This window comes from Podarcis gaigeae, assembly GCF_964106915.1.
Source record: "Podarcis gaigeae genome assembly, chromosome: 6".
In the NCBI taxonomy this organism is placed as follows: domain Eukaryota; kingdom Metazoa; phylum Chordata; class Lepidosauria; order Squamata; family Lacertidae; genus Podarcis; species Podarcis gaigeae.
The window spans coordinates 5,608,467-5,633,810 of NC_139682.1; the positions used below are offsets into that span (position 1 = coordinate 5,608,467).

At 46.7% G+C, this 25,344-nt stretch overlaps 2 protein-coding genes across 6 annotated transcripts in view; one reads left to right on the forward strand and one right to left on the reverse strand.

The window, feature by feature from the left end:
- GMEB2 (glucocorticoid modulatory element binding protein 2) overlaps nucleotides 1-25,344 on the reverse strand; it is a 263,449-nt gene that overhangs the window by 186,610 nt on the left and 51,495 nt on the right. The window lies entirely within an intron of this gene.
- Nucleotides 10,000-24,274, forward strand: TNFRSF6B (TNF receptor superfamily member 6b). 5 transcript variants are annotated; one of them, XM_083744589.1, is made up of 5 exons: nucleotides 10,000-10,133; nucleotides 13,568-13,717; nucleotides 15,868-16,243; nucleotides 20,811-21,023; nucleotides 22,436-24,274. In XM_083744589.1, the coding sequence occupies exons 2-5, from the start codon at nucleotides 13,673-13,675 to the stop codon at nucleotides 22,720-22,722; spliced, it is 921 nt and encodes a 306-aa protein (XP_083600715.1). In that variant the 5' UTR covers nucleotides 10,000-10,133; nucleotides 13,568-13,672; the 3' UTR covers nucleotides 22,723-24,274. The 5 variants fall into 5 exon arrangements, with proteins under 5 accessions (XP_083600715.1, XP_083600716.1, XP_083600714.1 ...); XM_083744590.1 differs by having other exon boundaries at nucleotides 10,103-10,351; XM_083744588.1 differs by lacking the exon at nucleotides 10,000-10,133 and adding an exon at nucleotides 10,171-10,447.

Consider the following 25,344-nt stretch of genomic DNA (forward strand, 5'->3'; position numbering starts at 1 on the left):
CTGGAGTTTGAAGAACAGGTGCAGGAGGAAGGATAGGTCAGGCTGGTGTTGAGTCAAGGGCTTCTACACCTCCTCCTTCAGTGCCCAACTCTCCTCCGCCACTGTCTCCCAGAACCAAGAGAGGATGGAAGAGGGAGTAGCAGAAACAGGTTTCACGCAGGCATAGTCTTCACCTGCTTGCACACAGTTCAGGTGGGAGAGATAGATAACTGCCTCATCAGGTGCTCACCTAGGAGTAACTAAGTGTAACTGGTGGGCATGCCTTTCCCTAAGTATAAAGGTAAAGGTAAACGGACCCCTGACAACTAAGTATAGTCGCGAACGACTCTGGGGTTGTGGCTCTCATCTCGCTTTTCAGGCTGAGGGAGCCGGCGTTTGTCTGCTTCCGCAGACAGTTTTTCCGGGTCATGTGGCAGCGAAACCAGAGCAGTGCATGGAAACGTCGTTCACCTTTCCGCCAGAGAGCTACCTATTTATCTACTTGCACTTTGACGTGCTTTCGAACTGCTAGGTTGGCAGGAGCTGGGACTGAACAATGGGAGCTTACCCCATCACGGTGATTCGAACCACCGACCTTTTGATCAGCAAGCCCAAGTGACACAGTGGTTTAACCCACAGCGCCACCCGCGTCCCTTCCCTAAGTATACTTTTGGCAATTAATAGTTAATTCCTCACTCTGGACACTTTTTTGTATGACAGTGACATGGCACTCCCACTTTGCACTATTCTGGGGGTTCTGCCAGAGCCATTTGTAAGGGGGCACAGGGAAAGGAAATGGAGAAGCACCACTGTGTAAGCAGCAATCTTTGTGCAGAGCATAAGAACATAAGAAGGCCCTGCTGGATCAGGCCAATGATGCATGTAGCCCAGCATCCTGTTCTCACAGCGGCCAGGCAGATACCTGTAGGAAACCCGCAAGCAGGATTTGAGCACAAGATCATTCTCCCTTCCTGCGATTTCTAGAAACTGGTACAATGATACCTCAGGATGAGAACAGGATCCGTTCTGGAGCCCCATTCGCATCCTGAAGCAAACACAACCCACGACTGCATATCTGCGCATGCGTGGGTCGCAATTCGCCACTTCTTCGCAGGTGCACGACGTCATTTTGAGCGTCTGCACATGCGCAAGCAGCGAAACCTGGAAGTAACGTGCTCCATTACTTCCGGGTCGCCGCAGAGCGTAACCTGAAAACGCTCAACCTGAAGCACATTTAACTCGAGGTATAATAATAATAATAAATAATAATAATAATAATAATAATAATAATAATAATTTATTATTTATACCCCGCCCATCTGGCTGGGCCTCCCCAGCCACTCTGGGCGGCTTCCATAGAAACCAAAAATACAGTAAAATATCACACGTTAAAAACTTCCCTGAACAGGGCTGCCTTAAGATGTCTTCTGAATGTCAGGTAGATGTTTATCGCTTTGACATCTGGTGGGAGGGAGTTCCACAGGGCGGGCGCCACTACCGAGAAGGCCCTCTGCCTGGTTCCCTGTAGCTTTGCTTCTCGCAATGAGGGAACCGCCAGAAGGCCCTCGGCGCTGGACCTCAGTATGACTGTATTCCGAAGCAATAATGCCTCCAGACTGTGGTGACAGAGCACAGCCGTCATGATTAATAGCCATTGATAGCCACCTCACCCATGAATTTGTCTAATCCTCTTTACAAGTCGTCGAGGTTGGTGGCCTGGGAGAGTGAGCTCCATAGATAAACGATGCACTCTGTGAATAAGCATCTGCCCTGAATCTTCCATCAATCAGCTTCACTGGATGTCCAGGAGTTTTAGTATTCCAAGGGAAAAGATTTTCCCCCATCCACTTTCTTCATGCTATTCATAATTTAATAAACTTCTATTGGTAATCCTCCTTTGGTAATCCTCACAGAACTCTAGCCCAATGGTGCCATTAATTTGATTTTGAACTGATTTTAAAATGAATTGATTTTGAAATGTTGTGTTACTTTTATTGTTGTTAGCCGCTCTAAGCCCAGCTTCAGCTAGGGAGGGTAGGATATAAAATAATGATAATGATAATGATAATGATAATAATAATAATAAATTTTGCCTCTTACGCCCCTTTTCTCCAAAGCATCTCAAGCACTGCAACCATTCTTCATAGAAGAGTTGCTCCATTATTATTTTTTTAGGTAAGGCTGCCAGAACTGTACACAGTATTCCAAAACACAGTCACATGATAGGTTTTTGCAAAAGCATTATGAGATTGGTGGTTTTATTTGCAATTCTTTCTCTAATGCTGGTGGGGCTTCTTAAGTGAATCCCAGCCTCTGAAGCTACAATTTGGCCAGGCTAGTAAAAACGAGTTAGCTAACTAAAGCTGTAAAACAACTTAAAGTTTGCTGTGAAGTTAATTTGCATATTTTGCTTTTATATTACCAAATAAGACAGAGGATGTTTTAAGGGGAAACCACCACTATTTCAAATGATGATGATGGTGATTATTGTGCGGGGGTGGGGGTGGGGGAACCGCTCAAATTCTCTGGCACCACAAAACAAAGAGGGGGGGAAAGAAATTCCACCCCAGGGAGAAAACACTCATACAGATTCCTGAATATATTTACACCCTTTCCCAACCGGCCTGCGTGCAAAGCTGACTCAATTTTATTTACATGCTGTGTCTCAAATACACTGCTGAGAGCAAGTAATTTGAACACTTTACAACCAAAGAAAGTTCCCCGAAGTTCCCCCAATCTATCCCTAGCAATAAACGTAACATCTGCCAGCATTTACACAACAACAAAAGGCACAGGATGATGTTCCATTGGATCTCCTCCAGGTGAGCAGGCAATGTTTCAAGATCAGTATGCTAACTTATGTGAAGGGACGTGGGTGGCACTGTGGGTTAAACCACAGAGCCTAGGACTTGCTGATCAGAAGGTTGGTGGTTCGAATCCCTGTGACGGGGTGAGCTCGGTCCCTGCTCCTGCCAACCTAGCAGTTCTAAAGCACGTCAAAGTGCAAGTAGATAAATAGGTACCGCTCCGGCGGGAAGGTAAACAGCATTTCCGTGCACTGCTGTGGTTTGCCAGAAGCGGCTTAGTCATGCTGGCCATGTGACCCAGAAGCTGCACACCGGCTTCCTCGGCCAATAAAGCGAGATGAGGGCTGCAACCCCAGAATTGGCCACAACTGGACCTAATGGTCAGGGTTCCCTTTACCTTATGCTAACTTAATGCTGATCTAGTAAATTTTCTGCTTTCATATTTCTCAACTGCACATTCTGGAGGTCCTGCAGTAAGGATTGGTGACCACGGAATACCCCTTTATAAAAGTACTGTGTGATGTTATCTCTGGAGCAGCACTGGCCGTTCAGACATGGGGAAGTGAGCATTTCCTGTCATTGTCCTCTGAACAGTCACAATTGTGTCGGATTTTTAAAAACTATTATGTGCCTGAATTTACTTGGGTTTCCTGCTTCTCCAAACCAACCTTTCATTTTGTATGGTCCCTCTTAAATTGGGGAGCTGGGGTTGGGTGTATTTTTTCAGCCCAAGGTCCATGTTCTCTTGTGGGCAACATTCCAGAGACCACATGTCGAGCCATGGGCAGGACCAGAGGGAAAATAGGCACTCTAAGGAAGGCGACCTTCTAACAAAACTTAAGCCAGAGGTTTCTGCAAACACACACAAATGCAACATTCCCACCTGGGAAGCCAGAGACATTCTGACAGTTCAAGGACATGGTCAAGCCAGGCTAGCTGAAATATACTCGGAGTCGAGTGTGGATTTCATGCTCTTTATTCAGCTCATAGTAGTGAGGAATGAAAATTCCCCCAAAATATCTGCTTTATATGGTATATATTATTTACACAATGGGCTGCACGTGATTGGCTAATTCTGGAATTCTCCTCTAGGCCAATCAGGTTGCGGATTCACTTTCACCTGAAGCTGGATTGGATGGCTCCTGCGGACCAATCATACTGCTGCATTGTTCTAGGACCAATCAGACTGCTGCATTCTGAATCCTATTGTTCTAGGACCAATCAGACTGCTGCCTTTTGGATCTGTCAGGGAATTGCCATCGGAGCCAGAGGCGGAGGGAAGGCTCCAGAGGCATGCCGGAGAGGGTCCCAGTAGGGAGAGAGGCAGCCCATCTGCTGGGGAAGGAAATCAGCGTAGCACCAGTGGAGAAGGGGGGCAGAAGGGGGAATCGGTGAGGAAGCTCCAGGACTCCTCGCCGGAGACCAGTGGGGAGAGCACGGGTCCTCCGCTGCCCACACCCTCCCTGCGCAGAAGACTTCCACGCAGGGAGAGTAGGAGGAGACTAGGCGTCAAAGAACTTCTTTGCTGGAAGAAGTTCAAGAAATGCCCACTGACGGATTCTGCCAGCGATTGAGACAGCCACGGGTGAGAGGCTGTCCAGACAGAAAGGATTCACCCAGGTAACCTAGCCAGGAGTGGCGACAACTTACACACGAGCAACCCCTAGAACCATTACAGGATCCTATTCAACTCAGTACATAACACTAGCGCACTCAAGGACAGCTCAGAAGAGGGCTGGCAATGGGGGGGTGACCTGGGGAATGTACCCTGGACTGGACAGAGAGGCCTAGAAGACCACATTCAACACCTGGGTCTCAGGTTTCCCACACAAGAAATTGCACCACCTGAGCTGTCACCCCCACTTCTCCTCTCTCTCCCCCCCCCCACAACTCCTGTCCACTTTCCCCTCTTTTGCTGCCAGTTTAGCAGTGGCAATAGTGCTGCATCTCGTCCGCCTCCCTACCTATTCTTAAAAAGGGCCAAGTGAGTTCCTTCCTCAGTTAGGTGATGAGGAGAGTGCCTGTACTGCCACAAGTAGAAATGTGTTTTCAACACTTTCACTCTATGTGCGGCAACCTTTGAAGGTGACCGGAAACTACAACTAATCCAGAATGCGGCAGCTAGCCTGGTGACTGGGGGCGGCCGCCAAGACCACACAACACCTGTCTTGAAAGACCTACATTGGCTCCCAGTACGTTTCAGAACACAATTCAAAGTGCTGGTGCTGACCTTGAAAGCCCTAAACAGCCTCGGCCCAGTATACCTGAAGGAGCGTCTCCACCCCCATCGTTCAACCTGGACACTGAGGTACAGCTCCGAGGACCTTCTGGTGGTTCCCTCTCTGCGAGAAGCGAGGTTGCAGGGAACCAGGCAGAAGGCCGTCTCGGTACTGACACCCACCCTGTGGAACGCCCTCCCATCAGATGTCAAGGAAATAAACAACTATCTGACTTGTAGAAGACATCTGAAGGCAGCCCTGTTTAGGGAAGTTTTTAATGTTTGATGTTTTACTGTGTTTTTAATATTCTGTTGGAAGCCACCCAGAGTGGCTGGGGAAACCCAGCCAGATGGGCGGAATATAATTAATAAATTATTATTATTATTACATAGAAAAAAAGCTTAAAAGTAACAAGTAACAGGTGAGGTTGGTAACAGGCAAGCGGGTAGCAGAGGGCTTTGCTGGGTGTGCAGCTGGGAGCAGCAGCAGGAACAGGGCAAGGAGAAAATGAAGCAAGTAAGCCAGAGTCCTGGGATGGTGGCATTGCCAATTTTCTGTTGTCTGAGGGAACAGTCTCCACATGCTTCATGGAAGAGATGGTTCTGTTCTGGTATTACACTGAAAGCCTGCTTGGAAGTGCTGTGTTGTTTAGTCTTTGCTCATAGCTGCCAGAAAACTTTAGAGACGCTTATTAAATGTACATGTATTACAAAGAGCCAGTGTGACATTGTGGTTGGACAGTTGGACACGGGTTCCAGAAACCTGGCTCCAAGTTTTCACCCTTACGGAACACGCTTACTCAGAAGTTTCATTGGAAGTGAAGTAACCAGGTGTTTGTATAATGCTAATGTCGGAAGATCCAGCAATAGAAGTAATTTGACCCGGCTAAGCCAGATGGAAGGACCGTCTCCTTTAGCATCCTGCTTATTGTTAGCCAGTTCCGAGTAATTCCAAGGATCCTGTGAAACAGAGTTGGAAGGGGCAGAAGTTTAGAAGATTTGGAGTAGATTTGGAGTAGTCATCAAGGATTATTTAATGGTGACTAACACTCATGAGGCAAAACATCTCACAGCTAAAGCATGATACATGTGTACACCTATTGCTTAGGGCAGGGGTCGGCAAACTAAAACCCGGGGGACTGGATCAGGCCCAATTGCCTTCAGGATGCAGCCCGCGGACTGTCTGAGTATCAGTGTGGGGATTCTGTTCGTTCGGGCTGCGCCATTTCTCCCCACACCATTCCATTTCCCCCCCTCTCCCTCACACACACCATGGCAGCGCCTCCTCCCTCCCTCCTCCTGGTTTCTCCTTGCCCTGCCTAGAGGAGGAAGGGGGCTGGGCTGAGCTGGCTGAATGCCATTTTAAGCAGCCCCTCTCTGGAGCCAGCCCTTTCGCGCCTCTCATCTTCCCGCCACCGCCGCCGTCCTGGTGCTTCTGTGGGCCAGAGAGCGGAACGGATGAGCTCACTCTGCCTACCCACAAGAAGTGGTGGTATGGTGGTGGCGGCAGCCCCTGGGGGGGTAAGCACAGCGGCTGGGGGGTGGGGAGGAGGACTACTTGCCCCCCTCGCATCTTCTTCCAGCTCTCCTCTCCCTGTGCCGCCACAAGGTCTGAGGGACAGTGGACCGGCCCGCAGCTTAAAAATTTTGCCGACCCTGGCTTAGGGGCACAGCATCCTGATGTCTCATCACACCCACACACACATGAACTGTTGTTGCTGTTTAGTCATTTAGTCGTGTCCGCCTCTTTGTGACCCCCTGGACCAGAGCACGCCAGGCACTCCTGTCTTCCACTGCCTCCCGCAGTTTGGTCAAATTCATATTCATAGCTTCGAGAACACTGTCCAACCATCTCTTCCTCTGTCGTCTCCTTCTCCTTGTGCTCTCCATCTTTCCCAACATCAGGGTCTTTTCCAGTCTTCTCTTCTCACACACAAGAACTATCATGGATTAATCACCATACTGTCCAATATCTCAATACTCTTTCAGGAGTGACAGTACACACATTTGGCTTGTAGTGGTGCAGCCCATACAAACCAAGCTTATGCTACTTACTAATGGGAAGTGACTGAATAAAGCAGAATCTTTGCAAAGTGCTTTAGGTAAAGCTGAAGATGGATTTCAGCACGAGAGAATTGAGGGCATGCCTAATTTGATGTGGGCATATTTATTTATGCATATTTATTTGGGAATATGTTCCTCAGAGCACAGTTCTGAATGAACAGGCATAGCATTGACCTGCAACTCCTACGCCTGTTTAGTGACATATATGCAGGTTGTTATCCTGACCCTTTGAATTAGAGACGCTGCCACAGATTAAATCCTAGTACAGTGGTACCTCGGTTTAAGAGCAGTCCTGTTTACGAATGATTTGATTTACGAACTCTGCAAAGCTGGAAGTAGTGTCTAAGAACGGAATCCGAATGGTGGAAGGGCACTGCCAGCGGCAGGCCTCATTAGGGAAAGCGTGCCTCGGTTTAAGAACGGTTTTGGTTTAAGAACAGACTTCCAGAATGGATTAAGCTCTTAAGATATTTATTAAAGTTTTCAGAAATAATACATTGTAAAACAGAAAAAACAGAAAAAAACCAAAAATACAAAAATACAGAAATAAAAACAATTTAAAAACACAAAAAGTTTCCATTTACTTATTTTCTTTTAACTTATTTTCCGGACCTCCTCATACCTCCCTTTCTTATATTCCAATTCAAATTGTTTGTTCAGCAAATCCTCACCATTAGTTCTTTTACTTATTTCAGAACCTTATTTTCCATATCTCTTAAGCATTACAGCTGAAAAACCACTTAATTTCTGTCCAGCATCATTCTAATATTCCTTAATTTTACAATATTTCTGCAAATAGTCTTTGAACTTCTTCCAGTCTTCTTCCGCCGACTCTTTTCCCTGGTCTCGGATTCTGCCGGTCATTTCTGCCAGTTCCATATAGTCGATCATCTTTATCTGCCATTCTTCCAGAGTGGGTAGATCTTGTGTCTTCCAATATTTTGTGATGAGTATTCTTGCTGCTGTTGTCGCATACATAAAGAAAGTTCTGTCCTTCTTTGGCACCAATTGGCCGACCATGCCCAGGAGAAAGGCCTCTGGTTTCTTCAAGAAGGTATATTTAAATACCTTTTTCATTTCATTATAAATCATTTCCCAAAAAGCCTTAATCCTTGGGCACGTCCACCAAAGGTGAAAGAATGTACCTTCAGTCTCTTTACATTTCCAACATTTATTATCGGGCAAATGATAAATTTTTGCAAGCTTGACTGGGGTCATGTACCACCTGTAAATCATTTTCATAATATTCTCTCTTAAGGCATTACATGCCGTGAATTTCAAACCGGTGGTCCATAACTGTTCCCAGTCAGCAAACATAATATTATGTCCAACATCTTGTGCCCATTTAATCATGGCAGACTTCACTGTTTCATCCTGAGTATTCCATTTCAGCAGCAGGTTGTACATCTTTGACAGAATCTTAGTTTTGGGTTCTAACAATTCTGTTTCTAATTTTGATTTTTCCACCTGGAATCCAATTTTCTTGTCCAATTTATAAGCCTCCATTATCTGATAATAATGAAGCCAGTCTCGCACTTTGTTTTTTAGTTTCTCAAAACTCTGCAATTTCAATTTGTCTCAGAATGGATTAAGCTCTTAAACTGAGGTACCACTGTACTATGTTCTATCTAGCATGAAACTTATACTCCCTCTTGTGGCTCTTTAGACAGCAAGAAACTGTTGTGGGTTGGAGCCAAATTCACCAGAAAGGAGTTCAATGTTTAATAAGCAGCCTGGCTGCAGGGGGAGTTGTTTTCTCAAGATCTCTACACTCAAAGGATTCAGACATTGTCATCACAGTACATACAGTGATTCCACGACTTTCACAGACCATCTCAAAATTGCTGAGGCTTTTGGCAGATCACTTAATAGCTTTGTAGCTGTCGTAGCAACCATAAACTGCTGTGCTGCATGGTTGTTAATTGCGTTTTTATTGCTTTTAGAAATTTCTTGTGTTGTATTCTTTTGCATTCAACAGAATTCATATTTGGAAACACAATAAAAACACAATGTAAGAAATAAAAGCTGCAATTTAAATGCAATTTAAATGCAACATTGATATTTAATGTGACAGATGCACTGCTTCTCGTCTTCAATCAAGTATCCACAGATACACTGCGGAGCACTTAAACAAAGCGTTGGTGGTCCATAGACCAGTCTGGGAATCCCTGCCTTTGGTAAAAATCACCTTTGCAAAAGGCTTCAGTATTTCTTCTTATTAAAAGGAAATTGATATCTTCCTATCCACCCTATCCACCAACGCCACCTTCCGTGAATCATAACTGAGGTTAGTAGCGCTTAAGAACCTAGCCTCATGAAATCAACCCCGTTGGTCCATCCAGGTCAGTACTGCCTACACTGATTGACAGCATCGCTTCAGGGTTTCAGCCAGGTGACATTCTCTGCTCCACCTGGAGGCGCTGGCAATAGAACCCAGGAACTTCTCAATGCAAGCTAGATGCTATACCACCCAGCTACAATCTTACGTTAGCACTTGCTGCCTCCCCGGGATTTATTATTTTTAAGGTGCTTGAGTAAAAGTTCAAAAATGCCTGCACACATGCCAGAATCGAGGCGGGGAGCAGAGAACCGGCGATTTGGGAAGGAAGAATGAGCTCCATCCGGATGAAATTTGCGGACGGAGAGTGGCACCAGAGCCACGCAGATCCATGGCTGAAGAAACCGCAGAATGGGACCTGAACACACACGACCCTCTAGGGGCTGGGGTCGTCAGCTGCCCCTTGAACGATCGATCACCCAATTGCCGCTGTTTCGATCCTCGAACCGAATCACAGCTGTCGACGTTTCCCTTTTTTAAAAGGGAAATCCCCTTATTCCGAATAGGATTCCTCGCAAGGAAAGGGAAAAGTTGACAGCTATGAACCCAATCACCCCCCATTTGTCCTCATCGCTTTTCCAGGAAGCGCGCAAATTTGGAAACGCGTTTTGGGATTTCCCTTGGGGTGGAGCCACCTGGAAAGAAGCGGCGCGGAGCCACCATATAAGCGGCGGGGAGCAAAGGCCGCGCCAAGGCAAGCCCACCAACGAAACCGCAGCGAGCCGAGGTAAAGGGCAGGCAGGGGCGGAGCGCAGCGCTGGCCGAGTCGGCTCCGGCGGCGGAAGAGGCGTGCAAGGCTCGGCGGAGTCTGCCAGCCCGCGTGCGCCTCGGCGTGCGCCTTTACGCGCCGTGGCGAAGCGTTTCTGGCGTTGCCACGAATAGAAAGCCGGGTGCGCGCGTAGATGCGCCTTGCGAGGGAACGCGCGGTGATGATTCGTGGCTCAGGTAGGGTCATCTGCGCTGCTTTCCTAGCGGAGATGACCGTTTCCTGAAGGTTCGCGTGGTCGCGCCGGCTGCATGTGGGTCTGTGTCTGGTGCGAGGTATGTGTGCAGATACAGGTATGGACATGATGCTGTCAGGAGCGGACTTTGGTAATACGGAGCCCTGAGCGAGGACAAAGTTCGGCGCCGCCCCTGAAAATTTATTATTTCCACATTTTGGTACAGTTGCTTTTGAATGGCTCTTCTCAGTAGGTACCCTTATAAACATAGTTGGTTATCATCATCATCATCATCATCACCAGGTCTTCTCTGCGATGGCGCCCTCCCATCAGATGTCAAGGTGATAAAGACCGACACAACCTTTAGAAGACATCTGAAGGCAGCCCTGTATCAGGAGGTTTTTAATGTTTGACGTTTTATTATGTTTTTAGATGTGCTGGAAGCCACCCAGAGTGGCTGGGGAAACCCAGCCAGATGAGCAGGGCATAAACAATAAAATGATTATTATTATTGGCCACTTTGGCACGGTGCCCTGTGCTGATGTGCATTCCGAGGGACCGTAGGGGTCGTCAGTGCTGTTTTCCTGGCAGAGATGACGATTTCCTGTGTGTTCATGTGCAACTGGTGCATGTGTGTCTATGTCTGGTGGGAGGTATGAGACGTACATGTGTCTGTGCTGGTGTACATGTGATGCTGTCATGAGGACATGTAGCTTTTGTCAGGTGCGTGCATGTGTGTTTGTGTGTACAGATGTGCATATGAGACTGTCTTTAAATGTTCATCAGGTGTACAAAAGAGACTGTTCTTTGTTGAGCAGAATTCTTCCATTATATTATAGGGTTTATTTAAAGTGCTATAATACTGCAAATCCACATACATTCTAAAGCACATTCAACACATGGTTTTCCCCAAAGAATTCTGGGAACTGTAGTTAAGGGTGCTGGCATTGTAGCTCTGTGATGGGAGGTTACAGTTTCCAGGATCCTTTGAGAGAAGTGCTTTAAATTTGTGTTCAATGCATGCTGTGGATCTGCCCAAAGTGGATGATTTGACCCACTTCATCAAGTCTCTTTTTCAAAAGAATCCTGTCTTACAGATATAAATGCCTTTCTGTCTAAGCTACCCACCCAAATTAATCATGTAACTTTATACATTTAAATTGGGAAGTCTATAAGCTAGGGAGAAAAGCAGTGTTAGAAATTCCCCAGGCACATTTTGAAACCATGTGGAGATGTCTTGATGCCAGATTGGCGGCTGACATCTCCGTCTGGTTGGGCCCTCCAGCAGATAAGGAGAAGAGCTTATTTATTGCATTCATATCTCAACTTTTTCTCCAAGGAGTAGATGGTGTCTGAGATGACTTCAGTTGGGCTACTGTGGTTAATTCTTTTGGTCCTAGCAGAGATGTCTGGGATCCACACAGAGTTTATTTAAGTAATAAACTTTTATTGGGTAAAGATTTATTCTTAATTGAAAAGATTTGTGTGGCTGGATGTTTCCCAGATCCTTGCGCTAATAGGATATGAGGTCTGTGTCTTGTTTCACATCAGCATAACACACACTTTTCATCTTATTTCTTGCTTGGCTTAGCATGTGTTGGGAGAAGGGCTGTGGGTCAGGGGCAGATCATGCCAGATCCTTGGGATCTCTAGGTAGGACATGGGAAGACTGCCTGGCGAAGAGCCTGGAGAGCCACTGGCAGTCAGTGTAGACATTATTGAGGGTGTTGAACTGTTCTTACTGTCAGAATGTTCTTCCTGAGGTTTAATTGGATCCTCATTTCTTGTCATTTGAGGCCATTGGTTTGGGTCCCTTGATAGATAGATGGCTGGTTCCTATTTAACATTGTGTACGAGTCGTATGTCAGCTCCAGTCTCTTTGTGCATCTTCTACTTAATGCACCGGTCTTCAAAGAAACTTAATTCTAAGATAAGCAATTTGGCTATGATCCAAGGCTAGGTGGTGTAATCCTTAGGTAGCAAACTGTCTAGTAGCATAAATCAACAGTTTAAGAGTATTGGGAGTACAGAATGTGAAAATAAAAAAGGACTATTTTATCCTTGCCAGATGCTCATGAGCCTGGACTACCCTGCTTTTCCTGTCCAACAGGCAAAAGCTGGTTCATGTGCCTTAAATGTAAAATAAAGAAAAAGCCTAAAGTGGAACAAGAGGGCAGGGACATAGAGGGATAGGAGGTGCTGGGAGCATGAGATAGATGCTATCTTAGACCCTTATTCTCATACCAGAAAAGAAGAAGAAGAAGAAGAAGAAGAAAGATTAAAATAAATAAAATTAACTTCCGGCTATTCTCGTTGTACTATTACTCATTTTGTCATTTTACACACAGTGCCTTATTATTATTTTTGCTTTCCCAGTTCTTATCAAGAGTACTTTATTATTATCACCTTAATTTTGCAAGAATCATTCAAGGTCTGCCAGGAGATTTTTTTTGGTTACAATATTTTTTCAGATAGTCTTTAAATATTCTCCATTCTTTATGTACCTTTTTCTAATTGCAAAGCCTTTGATCAGATCCTCAAAACTAACATTACGTAATGCATCTGCTTCTATTCTTACTCGAGGTAAGGCACCCAGCCTGCCTTGTTACATTATTGTTCTGTTGGGATTTTTAATATACTTCAACTGAGAAATGAATGCTCAACTGAGCAGTTTATGTGGTGCCCCCTCCTTCTCCTGATGCCCTAAGCACACACTTATTTTGCTTAATAGTTAATCCAGCCCTGACACTAATTACATTGTGGATGGATGGATGGATGGATGGATGGATGGATGGATGGATGGAAGGTTGGGATGGGATGCTGCTAGGCCTGAGATAAGGACTCTGATAGTCAGGCTTCAATTTCCTTAAATGAGGGAGTAACATTCCCAGGGGCTCAGCTCACCCTCCCAGACCACACAACCTTCCAGGTACTCAATCAGCTCAACACAAGACATGGATAACATCTCTTCACATGACCCTCCATTTGTCTAATCCTGACACCTGTCTGTGGTTTTGAGGAAGGGTCAGGGCAGCTCTGAAAAGTAGCCCCCTGTCCTGTATATTCCTCCCCCCCAAAAGGGAAACAGCCAATCTCAGACAAATTAAGAGGGTTCATTCTACTCTCCAAAGAACAGAAGATTCCGTCCTTCCGCACGCCTGCACATTGTTTTCTTTACGGTTTCTTAACACTCTGTTTCCTTTCACTTTTTCTTTCCCAGAACTACAACGTCTGCAAACACAAGAGAAGGGCTGAGTCCGCGCTGCAGCAGACCCCACCTGATTCCAAGAGAGTAAGCAGGACTGTCAAAACCCTCGGAAGTAGTATGCAACTCTACAGCAAGCGGAACCCTTTCAGGATGCTCTCAGAGGTAGAGTTCCCGGCTCCCTTTTGCTTTCGGAGGTCTAGGCTTGCAAGCATAAATACGCTTGAACAGGGTAGAGCTGGAGGATCCAACATGGGAGTTGTAGTCACCTGGAAGGCATCACGTTGGCTACTCTTGGTGTAGAGCAGGGTTTGCCAAACGTGGGTCTCCAGCTGTCATTGGACTACAACTCCCATCATCCCTGACCACTGGTCCTGCTAGCTAGGGATGATGGGAGTTGTAGTCCAACAACAGCCAGAGACCCAAGTTTGGGAAACCCTGGTGCAGAGAGAATGGAAGAACTCTCTCTCCCTCTCCCTCTCCCTCTCCCCCCCCCTCTCTCTCTCTCATGACTCTAGGGCTTGGCCGGGGGTAGGAGCATCAAGGCCTATTAGCCATGACAGCTAATGTTCAGAAGCAGCCTGCCTTTGACTGCTGGGGAGGGTGCAGGGGGTTGCGAAGCGCAAGGAAGGAGGGCTGTCTTCCTATTCATCGTATGGACTTCTTGGAAGCAGTTGAACTGGGATGTTGCCAAGTCAAGCAGAGTTCGGCATATGTTAAAGAGAAACAAGGAACACAGGAGGTGGCAGAGGGCAGGTGACTCAATATTCTAAGTGAGGGTTGTATGCATTGCTTTAGGGAAAGGAAGCCTGTTCCTAGTCTCAGGGCTGTTGTCTCTGCAGGGGAAGGAGGACTTAGAGCCTGTGTTGGCTTTTTGGTCACAGAGGAGGGGATGAACAGTAGAAGACCCTCCTCATGGGGTCTTCGCTGCGAGATCATATTCATCCGGTACTATACCAGCTGCACTGGCTCCCAGTGGAGTACAGGATCAGGTTTAAGGTGCTGGTTTTAACCTTCAAAGCCCTACACGGCCTAGGACCCTCGTACCTACAGGACCGCCTCTCCTGGTATGTCCCACGGAGGACTTTACGGTCTGCAAATAAGAACATGTTGGAGATCCCGGGCCACAGGGAGGTTAGGCTGGCCTTGACCAGAGCCAGGGCTTTTTCGGCCATGGCCCCGATCTGGTGGAATGCTTTTTCACAAGAGACTAGGGCCCTGCAGGACTTGACATCTTTCCACAGGGCCTGCAAGACAGAGCTGTTCCACCAGGTCTTTGGCCAAGGCACAGTCTGACCCCCTCCTTTGGTAATCCTCATATAACTCTAGCCCAATAGTTGCCATTAATTTGATTTTAATTTGATTTTAATTAATCTTATAATGAATGTTTTTAGAATGTTGGATTATTTTGATTGTTGTTAGCCGCCTTGAGCCCAGCTTCGGCTGGGGAGGGTGGGATATAAATAAAATTTATTATTATTATTATTAAGAAGAAGACTTTTGTGCTCATGCCACACTTGTGGGCTTCCCAGAGGCATGTGGAAAAGAGGGTGGTGGACTGGCCTTCTTATGCTAATAATAATAATAATAATAATAATAATAATAATAATAATAATAATAATTTTATTATTTATACCCTGTCCATCTGGCTGGGTTTCCCCAGCCACTCTGGGCGGCTTCCAACAAAATATTAAAATACAGTAGTCTGTTAAACATTAAAAGCTACCCTTTAAAGGAACCTAAGAAGAGTGGGTCTAAACCACAGAGCCTAGGGCTTGCCGATCAGAAGGTCGGCAGTTCGAATCCCCGCGGCGGGGTGAGCTCCTGTTGATCAGTCCCGGCTCCTGCCAACCTAGCAGTTCGAAAGCACACCAGTGCAAGTAGATAAATAGGTAACGCTCCGACGGGAAGGTAAACGGTGTTTCCATGCGCTGCTCTAGTTTTGCCAGAAGCGGCTTAGTCATGCTGGCCACATGAACTGGAAAAAATGTCTGCAGACAAACGTCGGCTCCTTGGCCAGTAAAGCGAGATGAGCACCACAACCCCAGAGTTGTTCGCGACTGGACTTAACTGTCAGGGGTCCTTTACCTGTACCTTTTTTCAGAAGAGACTGGTGGGTCAGGCCAGTGGCCCATCTAATCCTGCAACCCATTCTCACAGTGGCCAACCAGATGCTTGGGAGAAAACTCCTGAAGCAGGATCTGACCACGAGGATTCTAGCAAAATGTTAGAAATGTCAGCCAATGGCAGAATCCTTTGCCAAGGACAGTTACTGGGAAAGGAACTCATCTGCACTCTCTCCCTTTGCCTTCCAGTGGGTGGTGCTCTACATCCTGCTCTTGGGCCCCCCGTGTTCCGGCAGCTACCCCACCTACAGCAGGCGAGATCGCCGGACCAATGAGGTGTTTGTGTGCAAGCAGTGCCCGCCGGGGACGTACGTGGCTGAAGAGTGCACCAATGATAAGGACACCGTTTGCCAGCCCTGCCCCGCTCTCCACTACACGCAATACTGGAACTACCTTAAGAAGTGCCTCTACTGCAACGTCTTCTGCAACAGCCTGGAAGAAGAGGTGCGGCCGTGCAATGGCACACACAACCGGGTGTGCCAGTGCAAGGCGGGCTACCACTCGGATTTGGATTTCTGCATAAAGCACTCCAGCTGCCCCTTGGGAACCGGAGTTGCTCAGCTTGGTACGTATTGCAAGCAGCACCCTCACTCTCGATCCCAACAGGCACGTCTCTACTGGGGACAGGCCTTGGTTTGGGCTGGCCGTCCCTGGTAAATCACAGAGGTTAGAATCATAGACCAGCCATAGGCAAACTCTGCCCTCCAGATGTTTTGGGACTACAATTCCCATCATCCCTGACCGCTGGGTCCTGTTAGCTATGGATGATGGGTGTTGTAGTCCAAAAACATCTCGAGGGTGCCGAGTTTGCCTATGCCTGATCTAGTCCAACCCCCTGCAATGCAGGAAACTCAGCTAAAGCATCCATGGCAGATGGCCATCCAACCTCTGCTCAGGGAAAGTCCACCACCTTCTGAGTGAGTCCATTCCGCTGTCAGCAGAGCCCTTCTCATCAGAAAGTTCTTCCTGATGCTTAGTCGGAATCTCTTTTCTTGTCATTTGAGTCCATTGGTTAGAGTCCTACTCTCCGGATCAGTGGAAAACAAGCTTGCTCCCCCTTCCATGTGACAGACATCTGACATCCCTCTTCAGACATCTGAAGATGACTATCTCCTCTCAGTCTGCTCTTTGCCAGACTAAACATACTCAGCTCCTTCAACTGTTCCTCTGTTTCCAGAGCCTTGATCATCCTGGTTGCCTGCCTCTGTCAATACCTTTTATATACAGTGGTACCTCGGGTTACAGACGCTTCAGGTTACAGACTCCGCTAACCCAGAAATAGTACCTTGGATTAAGAACTTTGCTTCAGGATGAGAACAGAAATTGCACGGCGGTGGCAGCGGGAGGCCCACTTAGCTAAAGTGGTACCTCAGGTTAAGAACAGTTTCAGGTTAAGAATGGACCTCCAGAACGAATTAAGTTCTTAACCCGAGGTACCACTGTATTGTGGCACCCAGATGTCTGGAAATCCAACACTGGGCTGCTGTGAAGAACGGGCTTCTTCTGAGACGTGAATGCTGTGAAATCTCTCTCTGTGGAAAGCTTCCAATTTTAATATGTGTAAATAAATCATATTTACATATATATAAAGCTTGGTTTCCAGCTTAGTTTTGCATTTTGATGTTATAACATTCTTAAACTTGCATCTCTTCCGGAGGAGCCCGTACAACTTGTTGGCGTTGCCATTTCCTTCAAGGTGCAGCTGTAGAACCACCTTTGCCAACCTGGTTGGCGCAGCCTGTCCTCTCACCCTCTAACGAGGCTCCTTTTGAGCCGTGGGGCTCAAATCGTAGGACGATGCTGGGATTCCCCTCCTAGTATAAAGAGCACACTCTATTCTTGGCTTTTGAAACAGGATGGGAGAGAGATGGGCAGTGGCTGGAAGCTGCAGGAGGTGAGACGGCTCTTGTGGTCAGATCCTGCTTTTGAACTTCCCATAAGGAGCATCCTGTTGAGAACAAGATGCTGGACTAGATGGGCCATTGGCCTGATCCAGCAAGCTATTCTTATGTTCTTACATGTGGTGCGATTACTCTGAAGGGAGGGAGAAATGCGAGTGTGCCCAAAGTCCCCTCTTCCAGCTGCTTCTGGTTTTGCAGGGCTAAGCCTCTGCGTTCCCATCCCAGGCGGAACTCTCTGCATTCCTAACAGCAAGTGCCCTGGCCATGATCTAAGTGGTGTCTGAGGTCATCTCTGTGCCCGGATCACCAAGTGACTTGGCAGGAGACCAGCGCTGTTCCACTTTCTCTTTTCTTTCTTAGCCAGGGGGGTTCCCTGGCATCATATTTCAGTGAAGGCGAAAGTTGCATATCTTGGAAAGGCAGCCTGGCTTTCATAAACGCAGGGGCTGAGCTCAGCTTTCATGGACAGCTCATCTCCCCGCGTCCTTGGTTCCCACTGAAATGGCTTTGCAGGGGGAGTTACCACTGATAAAATGTGACGCTCTGTACTCCATGAACAGTGGGGAATTCTGGCAAGGTTCTGCAAAATAGACAGTTGCCATCAGGGCTTTGCATGGGTTTGAAACCAGGTGTGTGCCACCTGTTTAGGGAAGCTTTTAATGTTTGATGGACTACTGTATTTTAATATTTTGTTGGAAGCCGCCCAGAGTCTCTGGGGGAGCCCATCCAGATGGGCGGGGTATAAATAATAAATTATGATGATGATGATGATGATGATGATGATGATGATGATGATGGAGGTGCAGAAGCAAGCATACTGTTCAAAAATGCTCCCTGCAATGCAGTCTGGCAGCCCTGATTCAGTTGCCTTCCTCTAGCCAGTGCCTTTAGCAAACATCTATGTTTTGTGGAGTACAGTTCTGGTCATAGACCACATGGCTCAAGTCCTCTGTTCTGCCCAATGGGAGATGGTATCAAGTCACAAGTCTGGATGAGGCCTTTGTCTCTGCCTTGGACCAGGTGTGCTCAATGGGTGGACTAAGTTCAGAGAAGTTTTGTGGTTCAGTGGTGTTTCGCTGAGATTCTTTTCTACATGTTCTGTAATAAACTGGATTTTGGACTTTGAACAAGTTCTATTATTCACATACTTTGTGGCAACCTATACCTGACTTAGAATTCTGCCTTTTACTGAATCAGGCTAGCGTAGTGGATTTTCTTCAATTAACCCCTCCAGTTGTGAAGTTTAAGACCACTTTTGTTTTGGTCAGAACAACTGCGGCCACTGGGGAACACACAAAAGTGAAGTCCACCTGATTATAAGTTACACAGGTTTACCTTAGCTTTACGCATGCATAGAAATGGTGGGAGGAAATGAAACCTTGTGGACCCACGTGTGTGGGTGAACAACACAAAGAAATGGCTAGGTGCCTGGATTCAAAATGTGGGGCTTGCATACATGAAAATAAGCACCACAGATTAAGAAGAGACCTAGCCAAGCCATTGCAGTATATGTATTAGCCCAGGGAGTTCCCAAACTGTGGTCCATGAGCATTATTCAGGTGGTCTGTAGCATATTTGTGGTTTAAGATGAGAGACTATGCATTCAACACATTAAAGATTCATATTGCTTCTAACTGTACTTTTCATTGCATCTCTTATGCATATTGCATTTCACTGTATTACAATTTGAACTGCAATATAATAGAGAGAGAAACAGCAACAAAAAGCATGCAATTAAAAATCTAGCACTGCGCATTACAATTGCTACAAAATCATTAAATCGCTGCTTCTCAAACTTTTTTTTTCTCTTGGCCACACTTTCAGAATAAAAAATTGTGCACTCCACACTGAAATTTTTTATTGATGAGAAATACATTGGAAAACAAAAAGAACCAACAATGAGCAGTGCTTGGTTTATAACACAGAACACAGTTACTTTATAATATGACCACAGGAAAGATACCCATCCATGTTGTTGTTGTTTAATCATTTAGTTATGTCCGACTCTTCGTGACGCAGGTCACGACGCAGGTGGCGCTGTGGGTTAAAGCCTCAGCGCCTAGGACTTGCCGATCGAAAGGTCGGCGGTTCGAATCCCCGCAGCGGGGTGCGCTCCCGTTGCTCGGTCCCAGCGCCTGCCAACCTAGCAGTTCGAAAGCACCTCCGGGTGCAAGTAGATAAATAGGGACCGCTTACCAGCGGGAAGGTAAACGGCGTTTCCGTGTGCGGCTCTGGCTCGCCAGAGCAGCGATGTCACGCTGGCCACGTGACCCGGAAGCGTCTCCGGACAGCGCTGGCCCCTGGCCTCTTGAGTGAGATGGGCGCACAACCCCAGAGTCTGTCAAGACTGGCCCGTACGGGCAGGGGTACCTTTACCTTTTACCTATGTCCGACTCTTTGTGACCCCCTGGACCAGAGCACGCCAGGCACTTCTGTCTTCCACTGCCTCCCGCAGTTTGGTCAAACTCATATTCATAGCTTCAACTACACTGTCCCACCACCTCGTCCTCCGTCGTCCCCTTCTCCTTGTGCCCTCCATCTTTCCCAGCATCAGGGTCTTTTCCAGAGAGTCTTCTCTTCTCATGAGGTGGCCAAAGTCTTGGAGCCTCAGCTTCAGGATCTGTCCTTCCAGTGAGCACTCAGGGCTGATTTCCTTCAGAATGGAGAGGTTTGATCTTCTTGCAGTCCATGGGACTCTCAAGAGTCTCCTCCAGCACCATAATTCAAAAGCATCAATTCTTCAGCCATCAGCCTTCTTTATGGTCCAGCTCTCACTTCCATACATCACTATTGGGAAAACCATAGCTTTAACTATACGGGCCTTTGTTGGCAAGGTGATGTCTCTGCTTTTTAAGATGCTGTCTAGGGTTTGTCATTGCTTTTCTCCCAAGAAGCAGGCGTCTTTTAATTTCGTGACTGCTGTCACCATCTGCAGTGATCATATTCTGCAAATAATAGATATACTGATACTATGCTATGCTACACTGAAATGTTTAAATGTTTGATTGTCCTTGAATCTTCCCAATACGCTTGCCATCCTCTCCTGCCACACCCTTGGAGAACCCCAGTACCAAGTGGTCCTCCAAGACCCTCAGCAATTTTTAAAGTGCTACATGGGGGGTGGGAACATTTGGGAGCCGCTGTTCTTAGACAGTGCCCAGCTCCATTCGGAATTTGCATGCAGTGTTTGCTCACAGCTTCTTCTTCTTTTGCCATGGCTGTATCTTACAGGCAACCCGCAGGAGGACACTACATGTATCCCGTGTCCTCAGGGGACCTTTTCCGACTCTGTGTCCAGCACTGAGGTTTGCCAACCCCACCGGGACTGTTCCAAGCAAGGCCTGGTGGTCAACGTCCCTGGGAACCAGTTCCATGACACCTTCTGCACTGCTTGCAAGATGAGCAACGCCAACAGCACCAAGGACAAAGCAGATGAATTACTAGGTGAGAGGCTGCACGGGGGCACAGGTATCCCCTTGCCCATTTCAAATGGGCATCAAGCACTTGTGACTTGTTGTTGTTTAGTCGTGTCAGACTCTTCGTGACCCCCTGGACCAGAGCACGCCAGGCACTCCTGTCTTCCACTGCTTCCCGCAGTTTGGTCAAACTCCTGCTGGTAGCTTCAAGAACACTGTCCAACCACCTCGTCCTCTGTCGTCCCCTTCTCCTTGTGCCCTCCATCTTTCCCAATATCAGGGTCATCCATGGGACTCTCAAGAGTCTCTTCCAGCACCAGAATTCAAAAGCACACTTGTGACTTACCTTCAGAAAAATCCTGGGCCCTGTAATTTAGGAGTTCTTTTGTGCCCTTTCCAGAACACCCACTCTTGCCAGCTTATGGTCCACCCACCCCATGCTTTTAGAGCACTCTTATTCCACTTAAATAACCATTGAGAATCCTGGGAACCATAGTTTGCTAAGGGTGCTGAGAACTGTAGCTCTGTGAAGTCAGCACCCTTAACGAACTGCAGTTCCCAGAATACTCCATGACTGTTGTGACGTATGGTGTGTGGCAGCCCCGTTCTGGGTCTGCTGTAGTTTCTGAGCACATAGAGCACATTGTAGCATAGCTGTCAACCTTCCCTTTTTTGCGGGAAATTCCCTTATTCCAGCGCCGTTTCCCGCTGCTTCCCTGGATTGTTAGATATCCCATAGACTGTCCCCAGGACAGGTGAGGCTGCTGATCCCTTATTTTCAAATCTGAAAGTTGACAGCTATGCATTGCAGCAGTCATGACAAGTTTCATGCGCAACACTTTAAAACTGGGTCAGAGGGCCTGGGAATTTCAAAAACATCACTCTAATGCTGGTCTGTTGAGTTGCCAGTGGATTCTATTTGCTGCCCTTGTAACCTACTCCCTTTTGGATTGAAGCATGGTTTATCAGGTGCCTAAAAACAACATGTAGAAGTCTACTGAATAGTAAAATGTAAAGAGACCCCTGACCATTAGGTCCAGTCGTGGCCGACTCTGGGGTTGCAGCGCTCATCTCGCTTTATGGGCCGAGGGAGCCAGCGTACAGCTTCCGGGTCATATGGCCAGCATGACTAAGCTGCTTCTGGAGAACCAGAACAGTGCATGGAAACGCAGTTTACCTTCCTGCCAGAGCGGTACCTATTTATCTACTTGCACTTTGACCTGCTTTTGAACTGCTAGGTTGGCAGGAGCAGGGACTGAGCAATGGGAGCTCACCCCGTCGCGGGGATTCGAACCGCCGACCTTCAGATCGGCAAGTCCTAGGCTCTGTGGTTTAGACCACAGTGCCACCCACCCACTATAATATGAGCCTGGCACTAGAGGCCTTATTCACACCGCCTAATACCGAGACCTGTTTCGTTCCCCACCCTGCCTTCTTCAGGAATCGGGAGTGATTGTCAAGACGCCATAATAGACTTTGTGCCATACCAAGTCGGGTCGCAGAGACGGCTGGAGAGACTGCTGCACAGAATCAACGGAAGTGCACCTGCCGCAGGTTGTGATGAGAAGAGCCCATTAGTGCTCCAGGTGGAACTCCATGCTTTCCTCATCCAGCTCAAGGACTCTCTGGGGAAACAGGCCGTGGTGCAGAAGCTCTGGAAAGCCCTGGATCACATGAAATTGCAGAACATACAAAAGAAGATCCAAAAGCATTTCTTGAGTTCATGAGATTGGACTTGGGTTCAAGTTATAAAAAGGATATGCACAAGTGCCTCTGAGAAAAATAACCAGTACCATTTTGGTCTGCGACTGGGACTATATCTAAGAGGACATTGCCTTCCCTTGGGCTTTGTGTATTAAAAAAAAATTCCCCTCTTTGAAAAGAAGCAAAAATTAAGAGACACAATTTTTAACGAATCTGATTTTCCCTGAAGCAGGTAGAGTTGAGTCCACGTTGCATTGTATTCCCTGATGAAATTGTTCACCTTGGGGGTCCTGAACGTCCAAGGAATTGGTTTTTTAAAAGCATTTAACTCAGTATTAGGTTTTTTTTTAAAAAAATGTGCTACTTATTCTCCCCTGCCACCCAAATAGAACACGCAAAACAGCATAAATATATCAATGAGAACTGATTTATCCTTGCTACAGTCCTATCACTGCAGCCTATTTGTTTCAGGGGAAGAGTTGGTTTATGTTGGAATAGTTACACTTGCATATTGTTTTTTTTATATTTTAATTTATCTTGCCATTCATAACTCTGGTTTTCTTAGTTGTTAGCGTTTTTATACTGCCCCAACAAACAAAAGTTTGGTGACCAAACAGGATTATCAAGAGGCTAAATCTGTTTGGAAGGCCAGTGCGTGCATTTAAGTTTCTAAAATATATACGCCTAATGTTGCCAGATATATCAACAGCATGTTCCACATGAAGGAAACGTGGGGAAGGGAGAAACAAGGAACAGTTTATGCAGACAAACTTTCACCAGTCAAAATTAGTTGAAAGCTTTACCCTGGCATGGGGCCCAGGAATTGTTCCCACCCAGGGTAAGAGCCCAAAGTGCTGGGAGCTGGTTCTTCAAACAACAGCTGAAATTCTCAGGAAGTTCAACATGACCTCGGGATGAGAGTAGATCCAACATATTTTAAAATCCAGCATCATTTTCTGAAGCTTTATTCCATTTGCTGGAAACCACAGGCGGGGAGAGGGCTCTTGTGTTCGAATCCTGCATGTGGATCTGGGGTGGGGGCACCGTGAGAGTAGAATGTTGGACTAGATGGGAAACTGGCCAGATCGAGCAGATCCTCTTCTTAACATTCTCAACACCATAATTTTAATCTTTTTTTTTTTAACCCATTGTAATTTCATTTCAACTGGTCGAAACGGCTCTGGAGGCCTGGGTCCAGATTGACAGCCAGTGTGGCCTAGCGGTTAGAGTGCCGGACTAAGACCTGGGAGGCCAGGGTTCGAATCTCCACTCTGCCATTAAGCTCACTCAGTGACCTTTGGCCAGTTCCTGTCTCCACCTAACCTACTTCACAGGGTTGTTGGGAAGATAAGATGGGAAGGCGAGAACCATGTACGCCACCTTGAGCTCCTTGGTATATAAAGGTGATGAATGCATGAATGGATCGTGGAGGTAAGGACACCCTTAAATGGTCCTGGGTTGGTGTTTCTGGGTCCAGCCTGCCTCAGGTTAGTGGCTCTCGGATCTGAATGCTTGCCTTCTGTCACGCCAATCTGTTAGTTGTAACCAATAAAAGTTGTGGGCATTTTTATCCCATCTCTCATGTGGTTCAATTCTTGCTTTTCTGCTCTGCTCCATTGCGGAGCCTCAGTCGTAGTTTCTGGATTAAACGTGACCGACGAAAGTAGTATATTGAGCCAAGCGCTTTGCAAAAGTAGCGCGGTGGAGGCATTGTTTGGAATTTACTGCAAGAATGCCTGTCTGGTTGTGGAAATTCTAAGGTTTTCTTAGCACATGGCAAGTTAAGAGAAGGAAAAAGGAACTTCCCTTGAGAGTAAAGTTTGCTGTCTTGGATGATAATTACAGTATTATTGATTTATTAATTCCTCCTAGATAAAGGTCTCAACACAATGTATGACAGAGACAATTGAAAGCATAAAAGGGCTAATACATTTAAAACAAAACTAAAACCCTAAGAAGTGGACACTCCTCACAATGACCCACTTCACCAGCTGGGAAAGCCCATTGGAGCAAAAATGCCTCTTATTGTTTCTGGAAAATGCAGATAGTGGACTCCTGTCGTATCCCAGCATAGCAAGGGCAGCCACACAAAGGCAATCTCCATTGTTTATAAACTACAGGACACAAAATGAATTGTGTGCATTTCCTCCTTTTGATTGCTGCAGGAGATTCCAGATAGACTAAAATGATGTGCTGTGGATTAAAAAGAACAAAATAAATTTTTACTGTGTCCATGCTTATACTAAGACTGCAAAAAGGAGCGCAAGACAAGAAGGGTTGCAATTCACAAACCTGTTGGCAAAGACAGAATAGCAAATCTGGAGCAAGCATTCACATTTGTCCCTTTGCAAAACTTTGCAAAAAAAATAATAATCCTAGAGATTGACAGCTGCCTACTGCAGTGTTTTTGATTTCCTGCTGGTGCCTCAAGGTGGTGGAAGTGGCAGGATGGGCAGTGGCTTTCCAAGCTTTACCTGGGGGTATTGTCGACTTTCTGCATGCACATTAGAGGTGTACACACACACACACACACACACACACACACACACACACACACACTTTCCTGACTCCACCTCTTGGAAAATTCACCATGGATTTCTGAGATTCAGCCAGGGCTTATGCGCCATTGGCATCGGAAGCCTTGC

Excerpts from the sequence above, each read along its gene's own strand:
- TNFRSF6B (XM_083744586.1), top strand. The coding sequence starts at position 10,584 with ATGGCTCTTCTCAGTAGGTACCCTTATAAACATAGTTGGTTATCATCA. Across the intron at positions 10,746-13,567 it reads AGGCAGCCCTGTATCAGGAG|AACTACAACGTCTGCAAACA; the intron begins GTTTTTAATGTT and ends TTTCTTTCCCAG. Across the intron at positions 16,244-20,810 it reads AACCGGAGTTGCTCAGCTTG|GCAACCCGCAGGAGGACACT; the intron begins GTACGTATTGCA and ends TGTATCTTACAG.